Raw genomic sequence first — 27,165 nt, forward strand, 5'->3', positions numbered from 1 at the left:
TATAAACACATTAGAGAGAACTGGTAAAGTTTTTACACATGGACATGGACATACATTCAGGCTGTTTTTAGAGACACGTGCTTCTATAGAGGCAAGACCGTGATTCTCAGAGGAGTTTAAAACATTCGAGCACATTAAATTAAGCGGTACTGACATACACTTAGCCTGGCTTTCCCTCATGCAGCACGAAAAAAGCTGAATGACTGAGTTTGTTTATGTTTCCAAAAAAAGAACTGAGGTTCAAAATTGCCAAAATTGCTCTCTTCTCATTTAGTTTCGGACCTACGACCCTTGCAAGCAACTATGGTGCAGTCACCCTGACAACCAGTACTTCTGTAAAACAAAAAAAGGACCTCCGGTGGATGGAACAGAGTGTGCACCAGGCAAGGTGGGAATTTTCTCTGAATCAGCTTTGAATTATAATTTTGCTTTTGTACAGTTGAGCTCCCCGTGGAGATAAGAAGTGGAGAGAAAAGCAGGAAGTCTGAGATGGTTTCAAATGACAATGTCAGTCTTTACTTTATGACCTTTTTTCCGTCTGCCTTTTAAAGCTGTCTTTTGTCTTTGTCGTATTTTTAGTGGTGTTTTAAAGGCCATTGTATCTGGAAATCCAGCCAGGAGCCCCAGGGCCACGATGGAAGTTGGGGCTCCTGGTCAAAATTGAGCTCTTGCTCCCGAACATGTGGAGGTGGAGTTCGCTCGCGTAGCAGACAGTGCAACAACCCTCCGTAAGTTACCACCACATCCATTTTAAATCCAGCATTTCTTCCGAAACCTCCTGGAATCATATAAAAGGAAACGTTTCGGATGTTTGGTGACATTGTGATGGAAAACATCTTTAGGGGCATCGTTTTGTTGTTGTCGTTTATCAGGCCTGCATACGGTGGTCGAGATTGCCCAGGCTCTGCTTTTGACTACCAGATGTGCAACACAGAGGAGTGTGCTGGCCCCTATGAGGACTTCCGTGCTCAGCAGTGCGTCCAGAGGAGCAACAAATACCACAAAAACATCAAACACACCTGGCTACCGTACGAGCACCCAGATGGTAAGTCTGTGAAGAGCAAAGCAGAGTTGGGTCTCTTTTGCTTGAAAGTGTTTTTGCAAAGCAACAATGGGACAGATTACATTTGCAGGGGAAAGTGCTCTCACGCATACATAAATACAGGTGGGTGTTATCTCTCCTCTGTGTCCGGATGATGTCTTTCTCAGATTCTGAGTATATTAGGATGAACCAAAGTGTGTGTGGATGTGTGTTTTCAGAGGCCCGGAAGTGTGAGCTCAGCTGTAAGTCAAAGGAAACAGGAGAGGTGGTGTTCATGAACCAGGTGATGCACGATGGGACCCGCTGCAGCTACTCAGAGCCCTTCAGCGTGTGTGCTCGAGGAGAGTGTCTGGTATGTCTTTACTAAAACTACGTGCACTCGCAAACACAAATCTTTTTAGGTCTCAAAGGCCATATAAAATAATAAGATTCAAATAAAAATCACAACATCATGTAAATACAGTTTGAGACACTTAGGACACGGTTGCACATGCAGGAATTAAAATTTGCAAATACCTCTGTCTACCTCCATTCAGTGCCAGTGAAAGGGAAAATAAAACATTTGCTTCTGGCTGCAAAACAACACGTTGAGTTCAGCGTTGGTGAACTATAACTAGTGAAGGCACAGCCTCAACCAATAGCAAAGAAATAAGCATAGCTGACCTTGCTTGACGGAGGAAACATCAATTGTTTCTGGGTTTAAGCAGTCAATATTTTATGATCATGGCTTTGAAAAATACAAACAGCCCCACACATGAGCTGCTGCCTGGCTGGCAGTGAATTGGGAAAAAAGCTTGGAATGCAGAAAGTGGAAAATGTACCCAATAACATTAGATTTTACAGTTTTTATCAGCAAGCTAGCTAAGATTGGCTAGAAAACCCATAGAATAAACTGGGGCCCCGCTAATTCCTATGAAAGATGCTCAGTGTTGCATGAAGCCACAAAAATTAAACAGCTATGCATGAAATCCCAGATGATCGACACTGCCTCTGCTCAGTGAGGCCTATAGAGCAGAGGCGCCAGAGACTTCTGCTGCCTGAGCTGGCTACTTCAGGTTTAGTGCTCTGCTGACTTCAATGGGGTTGATTTAATCTTGCTGCTCTTCAAGATTTTCAAAATTTTATTGCAGTAAATGGACCAATCTCTAGTAGTTAAACAACTTATTTTGCAGGGGTTATGATGCTTAAAAAAAATAGATGCACTGATTTGCAGGCATCTCTTTCCCAATGCAAGTCTGCGGGAAAAAGTCTTATTGGGCCCAGTGACATCATGTGACGGATGTAATTACACAACGAAAACTGACCTCAAAGCCTGCATCTAGGCCTGAGAAAATTAGCTTTTTGAGTGACATACTGGTGGTTCTCCACAACAACAAAAAAATACAATTTCGATAACATTTCCTGCAATTGTGCATACATTAAAGGATCACGGTAACCAAAACAGAATTGGGGAAATAACTAAACTGGTCATCAAGTTATGCCCAAATAGCACTAAATATGCTTCTCCTCTGTAGCATTTCTTTCAGTATCTTGCTCATGATCTTGATTTAGATATTCTTGAAGATTAGAAGATTAGTTGTATTAACATTTTAGCCAGCTATCATAACATTCGCCTGTTTCATAGCTTACTGCATGTATTTAGTCACATCATTAATTTGAATTGGCAATTGTCTCAAATTAAGCAACAGGCTAATGCTAGGTTTACATCAGATCTGCAATCATATATGTATCTGCATCACAGTGATTATAAAAGACACAAAAAAAAATGTTTATTTCCAAAATCACTGATGAATAGCTGACTTTCCTGCTGTGTCCTTTTTAAATAAATGTGTAAATAACAATTAATTCAGTAACTTAATAAGCTAAAACTGGAAATAGTTTCTGATGTGTTGTGGGCTTCTTGCAGCTTTTTATTCTAGTAAATGCTCCGCATGTTTTGTCATTTTACTGACAAAGTTCCTTCTTTTGCTTTTGTTGTATGTATTTACAGCATATTTGTCCTTGACTTCTGGAGGGTTTATTCCTGAAGGAATATGTGATAATAAATATCATCTGACAAGCTGAGTTTGGAAATGCTGTTTGCCCCTGGTGCTCTAACTTAAATAGAATTTGTTTCGATGATGAAAATTGCGCCCTTAGAGAGTTATGCAGATACGTATTTGATAAATGTACATTTTTGCATTCTGCTCACACACATGCACACACACAGGCATTTTTTTGTCTCAGTATTCACCTTGGGCACAAAGTTGAGACTTCTGTTGTTGTAGACCAGCCGCTCCGTGTTTTGGCTCCATTCCTGTTATGTCTGAGTGTGTTTCCAGTATGCATCATCTTAAACCTCCAAACCAGATGCCTGCAGCGTTTTCCCATGGCATCATTTTCCCAGTGGAGTAGTCTCACTCTGCATGACAGTCAGACGCAGCGTTCCACTCATTTGATTGACTGTCTTTGCTTTTCCCCTCACAGCATGTAGGCTGCGATAAGGAGGTCGGTTCTTACAAACAGGAGGATAAATGTGGAGTGTGTGAGGGGGACAACTCCCACTGTCGCACCGTGAAGCTGACACTCACCAAGACGCCCAAAAAGAATGGTAAGTATCAGAGACGTGGACAGGCCGCTCTTAAAATCAGCAATGCTTCTTCTGCTGAAGCGTTATTATAAGAGACAACATCATTTAACCGCTTCCTCTCCCTATTTTGGACCCTTTTTTGGCTTTTAAGGGAAACAGGGGATCTTTAGGGGGAGATGGCAGGTCAACTGTGTAGGCCACTTAGAAGTGCTAAACATCATCTGAAAGCTGGAAACGTGAAGATTTATTTGAGATGAAGCACTGCATGTCAAGCTTTAGTTACTTATAAATATGATGAAACATTGCGTTTTGGTTAGGCGCCTATTTAAACTTAAATAGTTTAATGAGTACAGTAGAAGGGCTCATGTTGGAAGTATATGATGTCCAGTCCAATGCTCAATCATGTCTAATAAGTCGTTGCAGCAATTTTTGCCTTGATACTATTTGTTGTACAGATTTGATGCTAAATTAAGCATTTTGACCACTTGACAATTCATAAAAATTGCCCAAACATCCTCCAAAACACCACATTGAGACACCAAGACACTGAAAAACACCATAGAAAAATCCATGATGTGACCTGACATCAAGAACTTTGACTTTTAGAGATGCTGTAAGAATTGCATTTTACAGTAATTGGACTGTGAACATGTCTGATCTGGAAATTGCTGACAAAACTGTTGTTGTCAATGTACCTATTAAAGCCATGCATCCTCTGGACGACAGAGGTCTTTTATTTATGGCTGTAAAGTTTCACAAGGCTGTGATTATCTTAGAAGTCACGATAGCTCATTTTATACAGTGAAGTCAAGTTTTAAAAATACTCTCACTACAATGAAATGACTATATGGGGTTTAATATCATGATATATGAAATAGATTGGGCACATTGAACTCACAAAAGTCTCAGTTTTCCAGACATATCCAATTTATGGAATTCCAAGACAGGTTAGGGACCCTGATTTGCAGAAATGTTCAAATAAAACAGCCGAAAATATCACATTTGTACTTTTTGAGAAAAACAGCTTTTTTTTTTTTTTACTCAAAACTGCATGGGACAGGCATAAAATGGGCATGTCTGTACATGGGAGACTCATGGGTACCCACAAACATTTTTTGTCCCCTTTTCTGAAAAGCTAGCATGACATGATTGGTGCCAGTGGATTCTTAAAGTCTTTCATTTTAATATGATACCAAAGTCTTCACTCAAGCTTAATGTTGGCCAAGGAAGCCAGCATCCAAGCACAGTGGAAGAGGTTCAACTTCGAGTCCTTTTGCATATTCCCAATCCTCTGTATTTAACCACAGCCCTATCCCGTAAACTCTCCGTCTTGATTCAGAAACAATTGGCTGCTATTACATGTCCACTGTCTAAGGCTCCCAGCTGATCTGTGCCGTGTGTCTTTGTCTTGTTAGGAATGCTGAAAATGTTTGACATCCCAATAGGAGCCCGTCACATTGTTATCGAAGAGAACGAGACTTCCCCTCATATTATTGGTGAGTGCGTCCCCTGTTCTTTGTCTCCTGATGTCAAAAATTAGCCTTTCTGTCCAGGTCGGTGCAAGTTTCTGTGGAGTAAAGCTCTGCAAATGTCAATCGCTGCCTGTATTCTCGCTTCTGCAGTAGATAGCTATGAAGAATTCACATTAACATTTCCCAGAAGCTCTGCACGATCAAGTTTTTTGTAACAGCTTTTTTTTTCCTGTAGGGAAGTTAATTAGATTGGTGTCTAACAAATGGTATAAAAATTAGATTTTATTTTTTTTTTTAAGCACTGAATAATTGTCAGACAAAACAACCTCTAATTATTTTCTGAGAATCTGTTGTCTGTATAATCGCTCCAGGTCGATTTTTACAGATGTCAGTGCAGTAAACAGACATCACAAGTGCCATTGTGGTAATATGAAAAGAAAAATGCTTTCTGGCTCAGCTACACTGTTAAGCTAATGACCTTCTGTTTGAGCTGCATGTGGATGTGTGGGTGGAACATGAAAACTTTATCTGTAAAGTCCATTTGCAGTACAAAGCAATGTAATAAATGAGAACAAAACTTTAAAATGTCATCAGGTATGAGTAGATCTTTAACCTTACAATAGCTCTCTGTACAGCTGATGGTGGAGAGTCAGGATCACTCCCCCTCTCTTCCTCTCCCCACTCTTTTCCTCTCTGGCTTTTATTAGCTCATGGGAAGAAGAGATGACACACAACTTGGAGAAATTACCGTTGGCTAACCACAGCGCCAAACATCTCAAAATACATACTGACACGTTCCCTGCTTAGAGGAAAATCTCAGAGATGTTTGACAGGGGGAGGGGTTGATCCCAAATTTCTCTCTAATTCTTTTGATTTTTAATAAACAAAAAAACTACATAATGTGCTCACAATCTTTCCTCACCACACATGCATTAAAAAAAACATATTTTTACTCATTCCAGCTGTGAAAAATCAAGTGACTGGAAACTTCATACTGAATGCAAAGAGTGAAGAAGCTGAAACAAAGACCTTCATCGAAAACGGTTTGCAGTGGGAGTATTCCCTCGATGAAGGGAAGGAGATCTTGAAAACAAGTGGTCCTCTGCATGAAGGCATTATAGTGCTGGTGAGTAGACAACCCAGTGAGCAGAACAAATGTTGGCATTTTACATATCCCCAGACCACTGATATGTTTCTTTGAAATGTTTTGTATGTAGCAGATATCTTGAAACTTTTCGTTTCTTCACATTTTAATTTTAAGTTGCGAAAACGCTGTGGTTTTGGTGTGGTTAATATTAAGCACAAAAAACTACTTGATTATGGGTAGGAAAGGTTTTGGCTTAAAATACCCATTATTGTCGCCACATCCATCATTGGCAGTGGTGTGCTGGCTGCTTGACAGCCATGTCATCACAGCTTAAAATGTGCTGACGTTGGCAAAAAAATATCTGGTTGTTGTTGCCACAACCACCGCTGGAAATGTGCGGACATCGCCTCAAAAAATGCCTGCTTATTGTCACCACAACCACTGATAGAAATGTCACCAAATGTCATTAAAAAACACTGCTGGTCTCAAACTGTGGTTTAATGTTGACCTGCATGACTGCCATCTCATCACAGCTGGAAGTGTGCTGACTTTGTCTTAAAAATACCCGGTTGTTGTTGGTACAACCACTGCTGAAAATGGGTCGACATTGCTTTAAGAAACACTAGGTTTTTGTCGCCACAACCCCTGCTGAAAATGTGCCACGGTTGACTTATTTGTTGTCGCTACAACCGCTGCTAGAAATATCAAGATCAAGATAAACTTTATTGTCTCCGAAGGGAAATTTGTCTTGGGCAACAATGCCACACAAAAACTCCAATCACAGCTCGCTCCAGACAGCAATGCACATCCAACAGACACAACGGAGAGACAAAACAAACAGAAAGAAAATCAATATCAGTCACAAGGGTCGACTCTTAGTGTTACACCAGCCCAATGACATTGCATCAGCCCCTGAACACAAACATTGCACTGCATGTGCATTGCACCCACTCCGAATGAAAAACGACATACCCCAGAATAACAAGAGGTAAAGACATAAGTTAAAATATAATTTCGGGGCGCCTGGTGGCTCAGTGGATAGAGCAGGCACCCCATGTATAGAGGCTGTGTCCTCGCCGCAGCGGCCCTGGGTTCGACTCCAGCCTCGGCCCTTTGCTGCATGTCATTCCCTCTCTTTCTCCCCATTTCACACTTGTGCTGTCCTATCAATTAAAAAAAGGCCCAAAAACAATCTTTGAAAAAAAATGTATCTATAATTTGGACAAGAAAAAGAACAAGAGGTGAGAATGTAATGTGTCAAAAGCAGAGCCAAAATCTCCAAATAAAACCCGAGCATAGGCCAAGGGGTCTTTAAGGTGCTTACTTAATAAATGGGATACACTAATACAGCGTCTTCAGTACTGCGTCCTTCCCTGTACGCATACTAGAGGTGGTCCAGACAAAAAGAGAGCACAGGTTTGATCATATCAAACAATTATCCTCTCAAAACACTTCATAACAGCACATGTTAATGTAACCAGTCTGAAATCCCTGTTCTCTATAAGGCATGATACTTTAGATACAGGAATGATTATAGGCTTCTCTAATAGAGCTGGAACAGTGTGGCTCTCTAAAAACAGTTGAAAAATGGGGCCCCAAGCATCAGTTAATTCAGCTGAGCAATATTTTAGCAAGTAAGCAGCATCTGGGCCATGTATTTCTTATTACAGGCATTTCTAAAAGTTGACTGTACTTATGGAGGGTCAATTATATCTGAGGAATCCCTGAAGGAGTGAAAAACATCAACCCACACTGAAGTGTTCTGTGAATCGAATCCTAAATTAATTTGCTCTGTCTACATCACTCAAAGTGACAAGGTGTTTATTCCCCAAGATCATGTTTGTTATCTTTTTTAGTCCCGCAAAGTTTTATTGCCCATTGAGCTAAAGCTACGTTCATTTTTTGCCTGATGCTTTTCTCTAGCCTTCCTCAGCATCATGTTGATTTCTTTTTGCACACCACCCAGCCTCTGTTTCTAAAAGCCAGCTTCTTTTTGTTGATGCAGGCTTTGACCTCTTTGGTGATGTGCAGCTTGTTGTTAGGGAAGTGATTAACATCCTTTTTCTGGACAACAGTGTTGACACAGAATTTAATATATAGTCTCAGTAGCCTCATTTAGCTCCAGGTTGTGAAAATGTTCCAATTAACGCAAGAAAAGCATCCTCTTATCTATTGTGAAGTGTCATTACAAAACATGCCTGGTCTCAAACAGTGGTCTGCTGTTAGCTTGCTTTGCAGCCATCACCACTGGAAATGTGCCGACATTGACTTAAAAAGATGTGGGGTTTTTATCACCACAGCCCCAGATGAAAATGTGCCAACACTGCCTCAAAAATACCCAGATCTTGTTGCCACAACCACTGCTAGAAATGTCATGTCAAAAAAAAAAAAAAGCCTTGGTCAGCCTTGATCGGCTGTTGGCCTGCTTGGCAGCTATCTTGTTACAGATCAGAGTAACCTTAGAAAATACCCAGTATTTGTCGCCGCAAGCACGGCTAGAGATGTCACAATGTTGTGTTAAAAACCATGGCTGGTCTTGAACATTGGTGTGCTGCTTGGCAGCTGTTCCCTCACTGATGGAAATGTGTAGACGTTGCCTTAAAGAATATCTGTCTGTTTTTGTCACACAAAAAAAAACCACTTAAAATGAACTGACGTGTTGTTAAAAACCATGGCTGGTCTCAAAAGTGCCGCTTGAGTACCGTCTCATGTCGGTCTCATGCCATCTACGCCCGTTCTCCTGATGCAAAACTCCGCTCATATACATGTAGTCTCACTAAATCACTTCAGAAACGTGGAAATGATATGTATCAAGTCTGTGGTTTGCAGAAACGCACAATGCCAACATTTTTTTCCGACGACTGGGCTGAAGTAGGCCTGGAAGAAGATGATACCTCTGTACTTTTGCTTTTTCTGAAGTTTTATTGTTTTTCTAATAAATTTCCTTCACTTTATTGCAGGTCATTCCACAAGAAGAAGATGTCAAGATCAGCCTGACGTACAAGTACATCATACATGAGGACCTGTTGCCGCTTATTACCAACAACAATGTTCTGCTGGCTGAACTGGACACCTATGAGTGGGCGCTGAAGAGCTGGTCTCAGTGCTCCAAACCCTGTGGTGGAGGTCAGTCAGTGTATGCTTGAGTCCCAACGCAACCAAAGCTGTGAGTCTTAGCTTAACAAAATAATCTATTCTACTGAGGTTTTTTCCACCACGTTACTGTTTGACTACAGTGGGAAAAGACACTGGCTGCCTGAATCTGAACCTGATTCATAGAAAATGAATAAAAAATGAATGATTTAAATGATATAAATTCCAAATAACATCTGAAACAATCCGCCAAGAGAGATAATACAGACTACAGCTTCTCGGAAAATAAGCAGTGATTGTGTGAATATTTGCTTCTTTATTTTTAATCGTTATAAATCAATTATCTTTAGATTTTTTTTCTTATTTGACAAAATAAACAGTTTTAGAAGCCAAAATTAAAATCAAATTGGATGCTAGGAATTTGAATTGGGTTTTTTGCTTTTTTTTTTTTTTTTTATATTTTCTAACAAAAACACTACAGAATGAATAGATTAATAATAATAAAGAGATTAATCAGTAATAAATATACACATTAGATGTAGCCCTAGATTACAGCCTGGATGTGCCAGGTTGCCAGACTACCATTTCCTAATTCACAATGAAAATACATACATATATACATACATACATACAATTTTTTTTGTACTTTAGATATAAGTAAGGATAATTAATTACAGTAGAACTCCTTTATTGAAAAAGAAAAACCCTGAATATCCAAATCCTAGAAACAACCCCGCATGCACCTGACCTCTGCAGGGCTGATATAAACGACTGCCTCGTTTATATCATTTATCTGATCAATTTTATTAATGTTTGTGCATAAACTGGCCCCTGGCCTCCTGTCATCTTGCAAAAGGGGCCCCCAGGCAAAGCAAGCTGAGTATCCCTGCTCTAGATGAAAGGCTTTCAGATTTAACTAAATTCAGTGTTGGTATGAGCTTACCAGAAGATTGATTTTGTACACTCTCCACCCTGCAGGAATACAGTACACTAAATATGGCTGCAGGAGGAAGAGTGACAGCCGTTTGGTACATCGAAACTTTTGTGAAACCAGCAAAAAGCCCAAACCCATTCGCAAACGCTGCAATGTTCAAGAGTGCAGCCAGCCCACGTAAGTGCCCTCCACCTAAAGACTGTTATATTTCCAGCTAGTGCAGCCTTGAAAAGTAGTTTTATATATTCTGTACGTTCACACTGACCTGGAAGATAAGGACATTTTGACAAGCAGAAAAACTGCAATTGCTGTGTGGTGTGAAATCCTTTCTCAAAGAGTCTGCTGTGCCGACAGGTGGGTGGTGGAGGAGTGGAGTCCCTGCAGTAAGACCTGCGGAAAGCTCGGATACCAAACCAGGGTGGTGCAGTGCATGCAGATGCTCCACAACGGCACGAACAGGCCCGTCCACAGCAAACACTGCCTCCAGGACCGGCCGGAGATAAGGAGAGCCTGTAACCACACCATATGCCCCGCCCAGTGGAGGACAGGGGCGTGGTCTCAGGTGAGTCAGGAGGACAGCCAGCTCCACCAGCAAACAGCCTGGTTGTGTGTTTAAAGGGACAGTTCACCCCCAAATCAAAATATGTACTTTCCCTCTTACCTTTAACTCTGTTTACGTCAGTCTAAATTATTTTGGTGTGAGTTCTCAGGTGTTTGAGATATCAGTCATAGTCATGTGTGCCCTCTCTGGAATATAATGGAACTAGAAGGGCCTCTGCTTGAAGTGCTCAAATTGAAATATATATATATATATATATATATATATATATATATATATATATATATATTTGAAAAACTACACAGCAATGTCTCTTTCCAGAAATCAGGATTCTGTAACTCAAGAAAATCCAGATCTTGTTGGTGAGCAGTTTCATGTAGGAACTACTTTCTTTCAACTAAACTACACCTGCCAACTGTACCAACACGCTGAAGGAAGTCTGCATTTTCTTGTGGATGAGAAGCTCGTGCTTGTTGCAGTAGATACCGCTCTCTTCGGGGATGTAAGAGTTCCCCTACACACTTGGTACAGGGGCGAAGTTTAAGTTGATTGCAATCTGCAACCTTACCACTAGATGCCACTAAACCCCACACACAAGACCCTTAAGTTACTTGACAATGATAGTTTAGGAATTTGGCATAAACATAATCAATAATCTTGAAACCTGTTTTTGTCATACTTTGATGGAGTAGAGTTCTTCAATACTCTGACCTGAATATTGGGCCACCAGAAGAACATTTACTCAATTATATTAGATGTCTTTAGGAAATAGTATAGATTTTGGACTTCTGAAATCCCAAACTATCCCTTGAAGTTTTAATGATGCATCTAGATTTAATAAATCAGTTGTCAGTAGTCTGAAATTTGCTAGAAGCAATAAATTAGGAAATGAATGTGTTAAAATTTAATGGCTGTTTGTGTTAGACTCGGACTGTGACAGTCATAACTGATTTCATCATTCTCAAGTGAAGTCTTACGAAGATGCCTTTCCCTTCCATGTGTGTGTTTGTTTTGTGTCTCTGTGTGTTTTTGGGGCATGTTAGTGTTCGGTGACCTGTGGCGAAGGGATCCAACAAAGGCAGGTGGTTTGCAAAGCCAGTGACAACACCCTCGGAGAGTGTGAGGGCGAGAAGCCGGAAACAGTCCTCATCTGCAAACTAAGTTCGTGTCCAGGTGAGATCTGCGCACGTGTAATGAGGACACATTGGGCCTCACTCAGCAACATTATCTTAAATTTCTCTTAAAACTTCAGTTATTTTTTTGGTATGGAAAATATAAGAGAAGTCAACTCCATATGCACCGAACGTTCTTAACCATCCAAATCTGCTCTGATCAGGTGTGCTCAATGCTGAATCCCACTTGATCATAAGTCACCTTTAAGCATAGGTTTTTTGTTTTTTTGTTTTTTTTCACCTTTATTTGATAGGACAGAATGTACAAGTGAAAGGGGGAGAGAGAGCGGACAACGTGCAGCGAAGAGCCGAGGCTGGAGTTGAGCCCGCGACTGATGCGGATAGAGCTCAGTCTCTGCACATGGGGCGCCCGCTCTATCCACTGAGCCGCCGACGCCACCACCTATAAGCATAGTTAATAACCTGTGTACGCTCTGCAAAGGCAGGTTTTGTGCCGTGTGCAAATACTCTGGCACGTGGCTAAGACTGGAGACATGACACTTAAAAAGGTTGAAGGAGGAAGAACTTCTGCAGTAGGGAAACTGATGTAGGCCTACTATTAAAGGAACAATAACAAAGAAAATGAGATTTCAGAGAACTGTATTGAAGTATTACAAGTAGAAGTACGGATGCAAAAAGGTTTAAATAAATTTAAATGATCAAAATGATTTTAAAAAAAAAGCAGCAAGTCCCCACACATCCAATATATATGAGAAGCTGGAACCATGACGTATTTTTTAGCATGAAAAATGACTTACACAATGATAAAAATAATTGGCAATTAATTTTCTTTCTTCTTATTGTGACTTTCATTTTGTCCTTAATTTTTAAAATAGTAGTGGAGTAAAAGTTATTCTCTCTGCAGTGTAGTGACTCAAAAGGAGAAAGTGACATGAGATTAAAATGCTCAAGTTACTTAAAAGTTCCTCAGATTTGTAATTGAAGTACGTTGAGTCACGTTCCAGCACAGGTCAGCAGACGGACGCAAAGCAACTTAAATTACAATAATTGGGAGAAATGGACCACGTATAGTCATATTCCTTTAGCCATGAAATTTAATAATGCAGTCATTGTAATTACTCTGGAATATTATCTAAATTTGAGTAAATGATGTTCATGCATTATTTAAAAAACTTATTTTTTCCTCAAGCTGGGCAACAATTTGTGGTCTGTGAAAACGAGATATCTTTCTCTTATCTTGGAATGACCCCTCATAAAATTATTTTTTACCTAGTAGAGCCAGAAGTGAAAACATTGGTGAATCCCAAAAATCAGTAGGTACTAACAAACTAGGAACAAATTGTGGAATCAAACAGAAATAAGTGAAAATTTGTTCGTATAATGTTTCTTGCATGAGGTCCAGTGTTTACCAGTTTGAGAGTTTTTGAAACAGCGTGAGAGAAACGGCCTCGGCATGAGTAATTTATGTCAGTTTCTTTATGGATGCAGAGAGATTGAAGAACTGGAATAAAGATTCGTACCCTCGTTTGAAGAGCTTGTCAGAGGTCATTGTGTGCTCCATCATTTAGTCATCTCCACCTTGGGATACCATTTACATAAATATTATGTGGACATAATAACCTTTTGTAGTTTGCATGATGAATCACTGCAGCTTTGACTTTGACTCGGCTTGTAGAGTCCTCTAATGACAAAGAATCTTTTGAATTCATATGGGAACTGAGAGTTATTTCAGCGTCTGTCTCAAAACATAACTGTAGCTTTTCTCCTGTTGCTTCCTTTAAAAAAAGTTGTTTTGTTTGGTCACGGTGACCTCATAAAACCGTGACACTGTTCTGATTGGATAGATATTCTGTGTGCGAAGCGTCCATGTTTTCATAGACATGGACATAAACTGTAAGTGCAACTTGAGTGGTTGGCAGAGGCACACGGCCGTGTGGTGGTATATCTACTTTATTGCCTGTTTTTTTCCTCCGCTGCAGGACAGCCAGTGTCTCCTCTCACCATTGAAACAATGGAAAATTCCACAATAAAAGATGAAGCCGTACACCAAAGGGCGCCTGAAAACCCCGTCCACAAAATCTCTTCAAGTAAGTCAATATGTAATTAGAGTCAGAAATCAGTCGCTTTGATCTAAACATCTACAGTGGAAATGTGTTTTAGTTTTTCAGTGATGTCCTCTCCTCTGTTATCTCTAGATGAGCCATGTCTGGGGGATAAATCGATTTTCTGTCAAATGGAGGTTCTTGCCCGATATTGCTCCATCCCTGGATATAATAAGCTTTGCTGTGAGTCTTGCAACAAGAAAGAACACCTCACCACACATGCTCCTGACCTCCAAAACACCCCGTTGGCCTCAGCTGAACATGATACCTCCACTCCTTCTCACCCTGCATCACCTAAGGCTTCTTCAGTGGCTACGACCCAGAGCCCGCCGCAAACCACTAAAGCCATCAGCAGACGGCTGCGCTCCACCGCCCCGGTGCCAACCACAGCTGCCGAAGCCGAAGCTGAAGCCTCGCCATCCACAGGTGCTGCTCTGCCCCAGGGTCCCACCAGCGACTCCTTCCTCACAGCTGGTAAAGGAGACTCAGACCCGGGGCCTCTTCTACCTCCGGGGCCTCCGCGGCCCACAGCAGACTCCAGTGGAGGTGCCTCTAAAGAGCACAGTCCAAACAGCACTTTAGGCCCAGTCGCTGCCAGGTCAAGAAGGGACGATTTAGGATCCGAGAGGGACTCGAGTCACAGAACCCTTTCAGCTCAGAAATGAACAGTGAGCGATGTTGTGAATGTGCTGCTCAGTGGGACGGTCGTCTACATCAGCTCACTCTTTGCAGCATCTCAATGACTCGCAGTCTTGCTGCGGATGTTTTCTGTCTTTCTTTTTTTTTTTTACAAAGATTTTTTTTTCCATGCCAGTGAACTTAGACCAGACCAGCGATGGTTACCTCATCAAAACTCCGGAGTGATCTGTGCACAGCGTCGCTCTGCCCTCTGTGCTTCAAATATGAAACGGAAGAAGAAAAAAAAAGTTGTCAGGTGCTGTAAACTAAAACGACTACATGACGTGTTCAAAATGTGATGACTGCATTGCTACATTCATGTTTTTATCTGTGTACAGTTGTGTAATCCTGTTTTTTTCAAGTGCATTAGAACTACTATTGAACTTGTATTGTGAACATGTGAGGAGAGGTCAAAGGCCATGGTTTTGGAGGTGCACGTGTCAGCTGTGGAGACCAGAGTGTGCCTCCTGAATAATTATAGACCTACCAGTGCTGAGATATAATGGATTAATATAGTGCATTAAGCCGCAATAACTTTTGGTCAAGTTGGCTGAAACTGTCACTGTATCCTGACAGTAGTAAGTGAGACAGTGAAAAAATCATATTCCTCCTCTTAGTGCTTCTAATGGCATTTGCAAAAATACACCCTGCCTGAATGCAAACATCCAGTACAGGGCGAGGAGTCTCCAACACTGCGACCAGGCAGCGCTGATCAACTACGGATAAAGATTCATTTACTTCATTGCCTATTTCTTACCTATATTTTTTTCAGAAACATGTTTTAGTGTACTGTTTAGCTGTGAAAAGAGAAAATTTGTCATCATCTTCAAAAGAGTCGAGCCAAACGTTTTCATTTTACAGCTGAACAGTTTGCTAAAAATTGGTTTCTGAATACATTCTAGGCCAGAAATTGGCAACGCTGTAACAAAATCTTGATTCATATTGGATCAGTGCTCAGTACTGTGGGACACTTTGACCACAGTTCACGTAACAATGGACACAACTGACAACGGCGTTGAGACTCCCCTGCTCTGACTGATTGTTTTTGCTCAGGCCCGGTGAATTATTCCAAATACTATTAAAGATACACCAACAGTTTGAGCAAATTTGACAAAAAAATGTTGGTTTTTTTTTATAAAAGTTGCTAAGTACAGCTTTAAATAGTTAAATTGCATTGAATAACCTGATGTACATTTTCAATTTGATAAGTAATTCAGTTTTTTTATTCTAAAAATGAATAGAATTTTAAATACAATATTTAAAAAATATATTTTATTTTCTGTTGTTCCCTTCAAGATATATAAAAAGATAATGATATAGCACCTAAAAGTTAAATTAGGTTCATACTAAGCTGAATTAACTCGTGTGCAGTGGGTGATAGTGCAGCACAACAGCCGGCGAATGCACTCAATGCTTCCTGCTGATTAGGATGAAAAAAATCACTCTCATGTGCATTAACAATGAAGCTACAGCCAAGAGATTTCTTGCTAAGCATGAGTACTGGAAGTAGGGAGAAACAGCCTTATTCGTTATTTAAGATGCAGTTACTTATAAGATGTATCCGATTAATTATAAAGGGCTGTAATTATTCCAGTGGCACACTCCACACTCCACAGCCATCACTCCTGACAGGGAGCCTTGTCGCTCCTCTGTCTCTGGTGCTCTTTTTTTGTTGTTTGTTCCCAAATCCAACGTACTGGTGATAATCCTCACTGGTAAAAAATCATGACTGTCTGCAAACCAACCCCACTGTAGCATGCCTTCTGTCTGCCTTTTTGGAAGTCAGTCACTTAATGCTTTAAAAACATAAAAAAAGATTTAAGAAAAAACAGAATTCATTATCTTTTTGTAACTGGTATATTTTTCAGATAATAATGTATATAGTGTAAATTTCAAGTTATGAAAAAAAAAATTAACAACCAGGAATTGAATGGAAAGTATGATGCAATTGTAAAAAAAAAAACAAAAAAACAAAACAAAACAAGAAAAAGAAAAAGTACAGGCGGTGCTGTAAGTCTACAGACTGTGGTTGGTCATACTGTTACACCATTCCGGCATTGCAGTTCATAACATCATTATGTTTATTGTATAGTTCTTGTATATACGTACGTGAATGAAAGCTTTAAATGTTAATATTTATTGAATTTTTAAGTGGTATGGAGAAAAAAGTAAAGCGCGTTTGAAAGAACTGAGATTCTTGTCATTTCACTTTCCTCTGTTTAGCCTCCATTTACTCTTATTTTATACTCTTTCTTACCCCGGTTCTATTAAGAGGTTGACCCGCAGGACTTTTTTTTAAGCGACTCTGAATGATTGTCCTTGAATCAAAAGCTTCCATTCACAGATTCAGTCAGTTTGAGTTGACTCATGTCGATTCACGGAGCTGGTAGGAGGATACTGTCATGTGGAGCTTTAAAGGCTGGATTAATGTCATTTTTGTTATACTGCTTTCAAACGCCTGTCAAGAGTAATCTTTGATCCATGAGCACGATTTCTTCAAAAACATGACAAAAGAGACAATAAGCTGCTTTAAGAAATGTTCAAAAAATTAAAAATAGACGCCAAAATGAAGACCGCTGTGCTCAGATACCAGAGTGCCTGTAACCATTTCAGAAGACTCCACCATAGATCGTAAACTGGCTTTTTATTGGCTCAATTCTTTCAAGAAATCAGATTTATAAAAAAAAATGAAGTTAGGGAAAAATTATATTTATAATATTATAATTACATAATACAAAATTATTTTTTTAAGCACTTTTCTCATCATTTCCTTGTTTTATTTAACTACTTTATTTCTTTTTAAAGTCATTTTCAAGTAAAATTCTTATACTTTTTAATAATTTCTTGCCTTTTTTTGGGGGGGGGGGTGCTATTAAGTGCTATTAGTGTGCTATTAAAAGTATTTTTGACATGGATGAAAATGAATCAAGCAAAAAAAAGGCACATTCAAGGATTTTATTAATTTTCTCATATGCAGTGAGTCGTGTCAGCAGACGAGTAATGACTCCTAATCAGGACATCTTGAGGTTTGAGTGGCAAACTGTGATATTAATTCCTATAACAAGCCAGCTTCCTTCCGGCGAGCTGGCACTGAGCTGCTGACACCAGTGTCTGACGGCGTCTCCTCCGGGCAGCATTTCTGCTCTCACTGAAAGGGCAGCCTTCTGTGAGCGATGACAGGATGCTGCTGCAGACTCAGCTCAGCGTGGCGCCCGCTGTGAGACGTCTGCGGAGGTGCCTGATGAAATCCAGCTGTGCTCGGGGCAAAGCCTGATTGACAATGGACTTTGGCAGCCAGCCCTGAAAACAACATTAAACTTTGTTAAACCACTGACATGTATTTTGAGGGCTGTCAGTATTGTAAAACAAAATCTAACAAGACTGCAGCTGTGTAATAAATATGTACTGTTCATACGCAAATATGGATCCCTATAGAAAACGGGCACTAACTCTTGAGCAAATTTCTAGCATGCTATATTGTTTTTATCAGTTACATAATGTCTGGTTCCATAATCCTTATTTTTTAAAATAATAGTAATATTGGACTTTGAATGAAGCTGTTTGAATGAAAATTAAATAAAAGCACAAGAATACAAACAACATAACAGAGTAAAAACTCAAATTAAACTTTGTGAGAATTAAACAACAGCTGATTGGTACTTTATTTATCAGAGGAGGGGGGTAGCTGTTTTTTGTTAAATCTTGTTCCCCCCGAAGCTACAAATGTTTTCCTTGAGTCTTCCTGAGTGACTGGGGGGAACACATGCCCCCCTCCAACATTAAAAACAATTTCATTCATATGAAACATTTAAAATAAATTGATAGAAGCCCTCATTGCACACAATGTGTGAAATCTGAAAATGTCTGCTTTTACACTTCCTGGCTGTAGTATGTTGGGTAAGTTTGGTGCTTTTCTCATTTTGTTTTTTTTTTTGTTGTTGTTAAATATGCCTTTCAAATCACCAGCAAAATTTGGGGTTCAAATGTAATGTAACTTGAGTCTCAGAAACATGGGAAGAAGGCACTGAGCAATAATAAAGAAATGACACCAAAATTAGCATTAGTTAAAAAGAGAGAAGAGGAAATGACCTAGAAAAACTGTTAAAAATAATATCAATACTGTCACATAATTTCAAATATGTAATTATGATAATCAGCTTTAAATATGTTTTTTTTTCTAATAATTTCCTCTTAACTTTAAAAAATAATTTTCTGACTAAGTTGCTTAAAGTTGCACATTTTCTTTTTCCCCCATGCGTTTAAAAGGAATCACATCAATTTGCTCAGGGTTTAAATATTGTGAAAGGTGTCTGAAAGCAGCACAAGAAAGCAATGCTGATCCAGTTTTCAAAGGGTTAAAGTGTGTATAATTTAGTGGCATCTCGCCGTGACGTCGACAGAACTGAAACTTCTATGTGCCAAGCATGTGGGAGAACCACTGTGGCCAACGCAAACGGTCCTGTGTAGAGTCAGTGTTGCATTTTCAGCTCCACACTACTGCAGAAACAACATGGTGGCTTTCGTAGAAGAGCTCCTGCTACATATGCAGATATAAACAACTAATTCTAAGGTAACGGAAACACAATAATTCCTTTTTTCAGTTTGATTATCAATGAATAAAAACATTGTTATGAATATTATATGTAATTTTTTTTTGCCAAAAATGCCCCTATATCATACACACTGGACCTTTAAACTATATAAAGCTGTGTCTTCGTCCCTTTTTTCAGTTTGATTGTCAATGAATAAAAACATTGTTATGAATATTATATGTCATTTTTTTGCCAAAAATGCCCCTATATCATACACACTGGACTTTTAAACTAAACTATATAAAGTTGTATCTCCGTCCCTTAAGCCGCGAAATAAAAAAACAAAAACAAAGTTCCCATCCTTAAATAAAAAATTTTAAAAAATAGTTGACCCCCCCTCCCCCCAACAACTAACAAACAGTCCCTTAATGAGCAGCTGTTGGTGTGACTGCGGCCGCACGAGGGCAGAGCTCACCACAGGTGACACTCTTCACCCAGCTGACACTCCGGAAATGATTTTGACGTTTGACGTTTTTTGGGGGTGGGGTTGTAACCGGCCTGGACGAGCAGGAAAACGAAGATTCAAACAGTGCAATGTGATAACTAATTCATTGTGGGTTGAGCTTAGCATTATTGTACCGTTTCTAAGTTAAAAATGGGTTACATTTACCTCAGTTAAGTAGTGCACCACCCAGCAAAACACCTGAGAGGCTCAAATCAAACACACCTTCGATGTTGCGTCATCAGGTGCGCGCTGTGTTTAGCTAACATGCTAATGCTACAGGGATCCTCGCGACTGTCAGTTTGTTTTTGGTCACATTGGCTGCTGAGCCTCATCAGCTCAAAGTGTTGGAAAAGTTTGAGAAGCGATGTGGGAGCAGGGAGACCTCGTGGACTTGTTATACTGGGACACAGAGGCCGCGTGGACCGTTTGAACGAGCACAGTTGAGGAGGACACAGTCCGTCACACAGGTGAGTACAACCACAAACTCGCGTGGGTGTGCAATATAATCTGCAAAAACTGTTAAAGGTGCTGTTGCTCTCCTCCATCCATGTCATTCATGTTAACACGCAGCTGTTTTTTTGCCATCAATATTCAAAACAGGTGCAGGACAGTTATGTCGATACAGTTAACAAAAGGGATACACGATAAAATCGGCACGTCATCAGTATCGGCTGATGGTGGCTTTTAAAATGAAATATACTTTTCTGCTGATATAAGGCGACAAAATGATACTTTAATCAGTGTAACAAAGTAATAATGCTTTGCTACAGTACTAAGTATTTTTTTGAATTATGTATATTTTACTTGAGTTTGTATTGTTTTCTATCTATGTATATATATATCTATATGTAAATCTATGTTTTGGTACACTGACACTGAAAAAAATGACTAAGAAAATAATCAAAATATTGTCATTGAAGCACGCCAGAATGCAAAAATGAATTAATTAATGGATTTTTTTTCAGTGTCAGTGTTTATGTTTTCAGTGCCAAATGTTATTTTCAGATTCTATTTTCAGATTCTGTTTTCTATTTTCTGATATCCAGTTACATGCACCAGTTTCAAAGTTTTGTCTACAAAAATATAATTCAGTGAAGTTTACTTAGACTACTTTTAACTTACCTACTGTTTACTTTTCACACAAGTACATTGGCTTTTATAGTGTTATATCATTTTCTTGTAGCTCCTCTTTGCATCCCTGTCTGCTACTTGATGCTTTCCCACTACATTTCAGAGAGAAATATTTTATGTCTTACATTTTTACATTTACTATAAGTTTGTAACTACTTACTTTTCAGTGGAATATTTGAACTAAAACATGAGATATGCTTATAAATACAATGCACTGTTAAAGATTAAACCAGTGGTTATTTACCTTTTTGGCTTTTGACTCCCTATAAAAACTGTGTAGTTGGGTCCCCTTGACACAATTTTATTCTAAACTTTAGACTGTGTTTTATTTTTTTATTTGTATTTTTTTGTTAAAGCTTTGTTTAACCAGGAATAGTCCAACTGATATTCAAAACCTCTTTTCCAATGGGGTCCTGGCCAAGATAGCAGCACAAAGAATTTCACACAAAAAGATGTTTTTAAAGGTGTATTTAAAATAACTTTTTGAAGGCCAAAGAGGTACAAACACATATTTTAAAAAAAAAAGCAAAAATGAATGCAAGTTTTTGTAGCAGAATTATGTTGTGATTGTTTGGAGCAGCCTAACTCTTAAATTGGGACTAACTTTATATTAGATAATTAAATCTAGTTCTACCTCAATCATTGGTGTAGCAGCATGGTGTATCTTATTTTTCTCTTGTCTTAAAACATTGGAAACCCACCAAGCACCAGCTACATCTGCCTCTGCAAACCCGGCAGTCTATCTACCGAAAACCATCAGCTTTTCATTTGTCACCTGCTGCTCTGCTGTTGATTGACTGAGTGTTTGCTCCCTCCACCATCATTCTCCATTTGACTTAGTTGTGATTGTATATTCTTTTTCTGTATCTAGCTACCGCTTATCTCAAAATTGTGTATTCAGTATCAGAGGGATTAATGTTTGCTGTGATCTGGGCTGTTAATCCTGAGGGAATATGAGTTACCGTGAACATCTCAGAGAGCAGATCCTGACCTGCATTACAAATATATATATGTGTTTTTCCAGTGATACTTCCACAGTGTTGGCCCCAGACTGTGTCATTTTAGCATATTGCTTTACTGAAACACACAGACTGAGTGTTGTCTTTTTTTTTTTTTTTTTGAGATGTTTATCTGTTGCATACAGCCGAAAACAGCCAGCATGAGAAGCTGCTCACCAGATAAAGGCCTGGCAGGTTGGAGCTTAGAAACAAGCTGAAAAAGTCATGTAAAAAGTGCACCTGTAAATTGATATTGCACCAATGGGAGTGCATCCACGCAAAAACATTAGTCTTGTGATAATTGGATGCAGCATCTGCTGGAGTCTGCAGATGCTTTTTCTATTATCCCTCACAAAATGGAAACTGCAGTATATTGATTTACCTTGACATCCATATTAAGGAGCCATGTGAAGCGGCTTTTTCCTGAGTCCTCGTCCAGAGGCTGAATGATGATGCAGGTTGGTCCATCCTCAGCTCTGTAAACATGCAAACAAGATCAGTAACTCATTAGCATTCAACCAGGGTTTATTACAGATTATGTGCTTGTCGATTATGAATATTTTTAATTCCAAACTAAAAGGAGAGGTTTGGTATTCTGCAAACTGTCCCCTATTTTCCCATGTTTTTGTGTCTAAATGACTAATGGGAGCGACAGTATTTTAAATTGGATCAGAATTTAGCGAGACCTTTGCAGATGCTAATGGCCAAAGATAGTCCTTCTTGTCAAAGAGTAGGATCCCTTTTGTTTGACCAAAAACCACCCCAAAAACACTACCGCCAAACCCACCAGGCTTCATATAAATAAACATTTTATCACAGTAAAACATGCTTTATTCAAAATTGACAGACACAAAATAAAACTCACAAAAATAGATTTTTTCCCGCTTTCCCAACAATCACCAAGTGATGAAAGCAATTTAAGGGGTGTTTCTGGTTCAACAAATTGGATCTGAGAACGATGTCTTTGTCTGTAGGGATCTTGCTATAAATTGTCAGACACTTAGAATAATCTGAGCATGTCAGTGGCGAACAAATAAGCACTTTTATCATGCCTTTAGTGGGTGTATTGCAGCCTGTCTTTTATCATGTGTGCATGCGTCCCTTTCTTTTTTTATCATTCTGTGCCCCCTCTCTAAATTCTGCCATTTTTGCGGGTCTGTGAGTGCATATTTTTATTCCTCAGCAGCAGTTTGAGTTGTGGCGTGAATAACTGATCAGTTAATGTGGTTATTAGAGCTGATCAGATGGATGAATGGGAGGAGAAGCAGAGTGCCAACACAACAAATGGTGAAGTTTCACTTCGCTAACACTCATTACATGAGTGCAGACTTTCAAAGCCACTGATATCAGCTGCTGATTACAACAGAACAAATGAAAATCTTAGAGCGCTCCATCGAGGTTATCGCAGCCGGCTGGATCTCGTGTTACAGTTCAACAGTAAGCTAAAACATGATTCTGAAAACATTTTAGGACAGAAATACGCAACTAAGTATCAGAATATTGCTTCATATTTGATCAGCGCTGCTTATATTTAACATTTGATTGATTTTTTTCGCCCTCTGTTTTCATTGTGTATGAAGCAGCGTGGTGACCACTTCCTCTTCACAAACTCTCACCATTATGGTGAAACGAGGCGTTAAAATACATTTCTGAAAATCATTTTAGGTAAGAAATTGGCAGTGCAGTAATGTATATTCAATCAGTCTAGTTTTACAGTTTGATTGGATTCAGTCTCGAGAGAGAGGGGCAGGTAACGCTCTTGATCAGCGGTATACTTTTTGAGTATGTGGTGGCATTGACTGGTTTGGTGGCAGTTGGCGGGCAACATGAAAATGCAGAAGTACAGCCTGTAGTTCGAGCAACAGCCTCAAGAGCCAGTGAAACACTGCCAAATGACTTAAATTACATAATTTTGAGGAGGGAAAGGAGGGAAGTTTACTACAGATCGTCAGTACTCACATTATTTTGATACAGAGCTGGTTGAAAATCTGCAAAGTATCCCTTTAAGAATGGACAGAAACACGTGATGGTGAATGAGTTGTGCCTGCTCTGCATGTGATCCTACCTCACAAAACCCGCCTGAGGTGGGAAAGGCTCCAGCTGAATCGCTGTTCCTCCAAGATAAACGCTGGAGTTTTGTTTGCAACTGTGTCTCACACTCAGAAAGTCCCTTTGGCCAATCAGATTTCCCGCCGTCTGGGCTGAAACTTCGTGAGTGACAATCGTTTCGGGTCCGACACGCATCAGAACCTGCAAGAGACACAAATATCAAATGTAGTTTGTAAATCACTGAGTGGAGTTCAGGACTGAATTGCAATGTAACGTGTGTAGTGTCAGCGCATGTTTCTGTTTGCAAATATATAACAAATGATATTACCGGTATTACTTTTAAGTTAAAACTGCATACGTTGTAGATTCTAACGTGCAATATTCACAGCAGAAAACTCACATAAGCATTCTTTGTTATTTTCCTAGTTTTTTCTTTTTGTTATTATTGGTAATTATTGTTATTTTTATTATTATTGGTGATCTTAATGATTATTTTTGTGGTTTCTTTCAGCTGTCAACAAGCTGTCATCTGTTCACATATCTTTCACTCTGCAGAGGATTATATGTCAGAATAGCCAGGAAAGCAGGGGTGTCCAAACTTTTTAAATGGGGCCAGATCAGATTATGTGAGAATACCTGGGCATCAGCGGCCTCTCAGATCAAAGGGGATATTAACAAACTCAGCTGTTTCATCTTCAGTGAAAATGTATTCAACTTTCCACTGCTCCTGAAAGTGGCGATCCTCGCTGTTGACTTTAGGCTTCTTTCTTTTGCTATTAGGTAATCGCTGCATTTGCTTGTTCACAGTCTGTTCATGAAAACACATTAGTTTTGTCTGCATAGTTCCCAGCGTATACATGTCTACATATTGTATAGTGGTTCTTTCATTGTGAGACGAAGAGAAAAAATGCAGTGATCTGGTTTGATTAACCAATGTTTCGTTGCGGCCACATAAAGTTTATTTTAAAAGTCAAACCGAAGGCCATTTAAATTGGTCCCCAAGCTGGATTTGCCTACAGTAAACCATGCTGGCTTGCATACCGCAAAATTTGACTTATGGTGACATCCTATGAATAAACTAAATCTTTTTCTGGCTAAAAAGTATGGTAGTTGGGGTACTGGAACACACCGTAATTCTGCATTTTCTCTGAATAATTCTTAAAAAAGCACCAGAAATAATGGATGTTGAGCCAGTTAGTGCAGTGAAACATTGTCTTTGGCATAGTTCTTGAGTTTAATATTTCTGAATTTGAATGGTTTTCATAATTTTATTTTAGAACTGTTAAATATTAATGTTTTTATTAGGTGTTTTACTTTAAAAATTTAATATTAGCATCATTCCCTTTTCCTGCCTGCCTCCTAACCTGGACTTCAATGGAAAAAGTCATGAAACGTAAAAGCAAAATCCTGATTGATTTTAGAACTGTATGCAAATCTGTGCATTGTACAGTACTTTAATTATTCAATTAAAATCAATGATTAGTTTATAAAATATTTAGTTATCAAAGGTCAGCTGCTCACTTTGATATGCTGTATGCTCGGGTTCCACTGGTGCATCTCCTCCACTCGGACAAACAGGAGGTCGTAGAGCTCGTCCACGCTGGCCTCAAGGACCGCCTCCAGCCTGAAAACCTTCCCAGCTCCGGGCATCACTTTGCTGCAAATCACATCCCCGTTGCTCTTAAAAAGGATAGTAACAAAGAAGCAGAAGCATGTAATTATAGCACAATAGTCACTTGGTTGGTGGACATTGGAGGCAAATTAACCGAGTCACCTCAATCAGTCAAATCGGGATGGCACTTGAATCAGTCAGACGTTACCTCTGTGATCTCGACCTTCCAGCCTTGTTTGTCATCCAGCATACACAGAGCCTCCCTCATAGCCTCTTGGCCTTTTTGTACAAAGAACAGCTGGTTTTCTTTTGATGGTGCAGGCTTTATATCTTCAGTTACAGGATCTGCAAAAGATTTTTGCTTGTAAAATTTCACAAAGTAGACTCTGAAACCAGAGCAGAATTTTTTAATTTTTTTAACTTTTACCGTTATACTTCAATCCAACATGTGTTCTCGTGTGATGTTGGAACCGTCCCCATCTCTGGAGGTGTGTGAGCTCCTGGCCTATCACTGCCACAGCTGTGCGTTGAAGTCCTGCATGAAAGAACAGTTACAACAGAGATGCAAAAGCTTACCCAGATAAAGTCTTACCCAGAATGCAGTATTTGCACGAAAAGGAATAAAGTTTGACTTTTCTCAGGTTATTCAGAGTTTTTACGTACCTGCTACACTCCTCAGATGTGGATAGGAGATTCCACAGCAGAGCTTTACAACAGCAGGCAGCATTTTGTCTGTCTTTGGCAGTGACAGCAAAGCAACAGAGTCAGTCTTTGGTCTTTATATGGCCTTTGAAGGACGCCTCAAAGAGATAAGGGCCTATCTCCTAAAAGGAGATAGGACTCTGTTTCGAAGGCCACAAGAGTTTCATTAACTAAAACACAGCATTAGACACATGGAAGAGAGGCAGAGAGAAAACCTTAACAGTAAGTGCTGTGATTGTAGCATATATGATAAATGTACTCAAGCTACATATGTCAAGGAAGTCTACTTTAGACTGACATTTAATGACAGAAAAAGCATTTAGTAGCAAGTGTAACCAGCATGACTGAAAATGTTAAGACTGTAATTTTTCTAAAGTTGTACCCTGTCTGACATATGAAGCAGAATAACGATTAGCTACTTGAGAGGAGACAGCTATATTTATCCATATAGTATGAAGTTTACTTTAGACGTTTGATTTGACTAATTCCTCTATATGTGCACTATGGTGAATGGATTTTATTCTTCTGTATAGCACTTTCCTTCCTTAATGGACAAAGTGCTTTTCCACTTATACACCCACTGACACACACGAGTGCCATTAAAGAGCTGACGTCCAAGGCGCTGCCCTCCCCATTGGCACAAATTGGGAGTCAGTGTTTTGCTCAAGAATAGACAGGAGGAACTTGGGAGCGATCTTTGACAACCCTCACTAGACCTTGATCCACAGCGGATCAAGCAATCCTTGCTTAACGTTTCGGCGAAGGCGTAAGCTTGTAGGGGTTCATGTGTTTTGGCATGTGTGTTATAGACTCACCTTCCAAACTACTGGACCTATCAGCCTAATATTTCGTCACTGTATGCTCAAGGATTGCTTGTGGATGCAGTGATTCACAATTGTTGAAAAGCCTGTTTTATTGACTATTTTATACCAACATTGGCTGCTGACTCCTCGACTCAGCCAAAAAT

The 27,165-nt window shown here is 39.5% G+C and overlaps 2 protein-coding genes across 4 annotated transcripts in view; one reads left to right on the forward strand and one right to left on the reverse strand.

Annotated features, from left to right (window-relative positions):
- The window catches only part of adamts14 (ADAM metallopeptidase with thrombospondin type 1 motif, 14), a 60,029-nt gene extending 43,168 nt beyond the window's left edge, over positions 1 to 16,861 (forward strand). For all 3 annotated transcript variants that reach the window (XM_042507927.2, XM_042507926.2, XM_042507928.2), the window contains 13 exons: positions 275 to 388; positions 580 to 728; positions 873 to 1,045; positions 1,261 to 1,394; positions 3,509 to 3,632; positions 5,027 to 5,107; positions 6,046 to 6,209; positions 9,131 to 9,296; positions 10,242 to 10,374; positions 10,552 to 10,759; positions 11,800 to 11,929; positions 13,869 to 13,976; positions 14,085 to 16,861. In XM_042507927.2, the coding sequence (XP_042363861.2) occupies positions 275 to 388; positions 580 to 728; positions 873 to 1,045; positions 1,261 to 1,394; positions 3,509 to 3,632; positions 5,027 to 5,107; positions 6,046 to 6,209; positions 9,131 to 9,296; positions 10,242 to 10,374; positions 10,552 to 10,759; positions 11,800 to 11,929; positions 13,869 to 13,976; positions 14,085 to 14,656 (2,256 nt within the window). In that variant the 3' untranslated portion in view covers positions 14,657 to 16,861. The remainder of the gene's footprint in view (positions 1 to 274; positions 389 to 579; positions 729 to 872; positions 1,046 to 1,260; positions 1,395 to 3,508; positions 3,633 to 5,026; positions 5,108 to 6,045; positions 6,210 to 9,130; positions 9,297 to 10,241; positions 10,375 to 10,551; positions 10,760 to 11,799; positions 11,930 to 13,868; positions 13,977 to 14,084) is intronic.
- A 502-nt stretch (positions 16,862 to 17,363) lies between these two features.
- Positions 17,364 to 26,233, reverse strand: star2 (steroidogenic acute regulatory protein 2). Its single transcript, XM_042508465.2, has 7 exons — positions 26,160 to 26,233; positions 25,924 to 26,031; positions 25,705 to 25,841; positions 25,406 to 25,564; positions 23,901 to 24,085; positions 22,218 to 22,311; positions 17,364 to 17,969 (listed from the first exon to the last, which is right to left on the reverse strand). Exons 1-7 carry the CDS (start codon positions 26,221 to 26,223, stop codon positions 17,865 to 17,867), a joined length of 852 nt encoding a protein of 283 aa, XP_042364399.2. The 5' UTR covers positions 26,224 to 26,233; the 3' UTR covers positions 17,364 to 17,864.
- Positions 26,234 to 27,165: the final 932 nt, after the last annotated feature.

The sequence above is a fragment of the Plectropomus leopardus genome, chromosome 19 (assembly GCF_026936395.1).
Source record: "Plectropomus leopardus strain MGB_pleo_1.0 chromosome 19, ASM2693639v1, whole genome shotgun sequence".
Lineage (NCBI taxonomy): Eukaryota > Metazoa > Chordata > Actinopteri > Perciformes > Serranidae > Plectropomus > Plectropomus leopardus.

Excerpts from the sequence above, each read along its gene's own strand:
- star2 (XM_042508465.2), bottom strand. The coding sequence starts at position 26,223 with ATGCTGCCTGCTGTTGTAAAGCTCTGCTGTGGAATCTCCTATCCACAT. Across the intron at positions 26,032-26,159 it reads ACATCTGAGGAGTGTAGCAG|GACTTCAACGCACAGCTGTG; the intron begins GTACGTAAAAAC and ends TCTTTCATGCAG. Across the intron at positions 25,842-25,923 it reads TGTTGGATTGAAGTATAACG|ATCCTGTAACTGAAGATATA; the intron begins GTAAAAGTTAAA and ends AATCTTTTGCAG.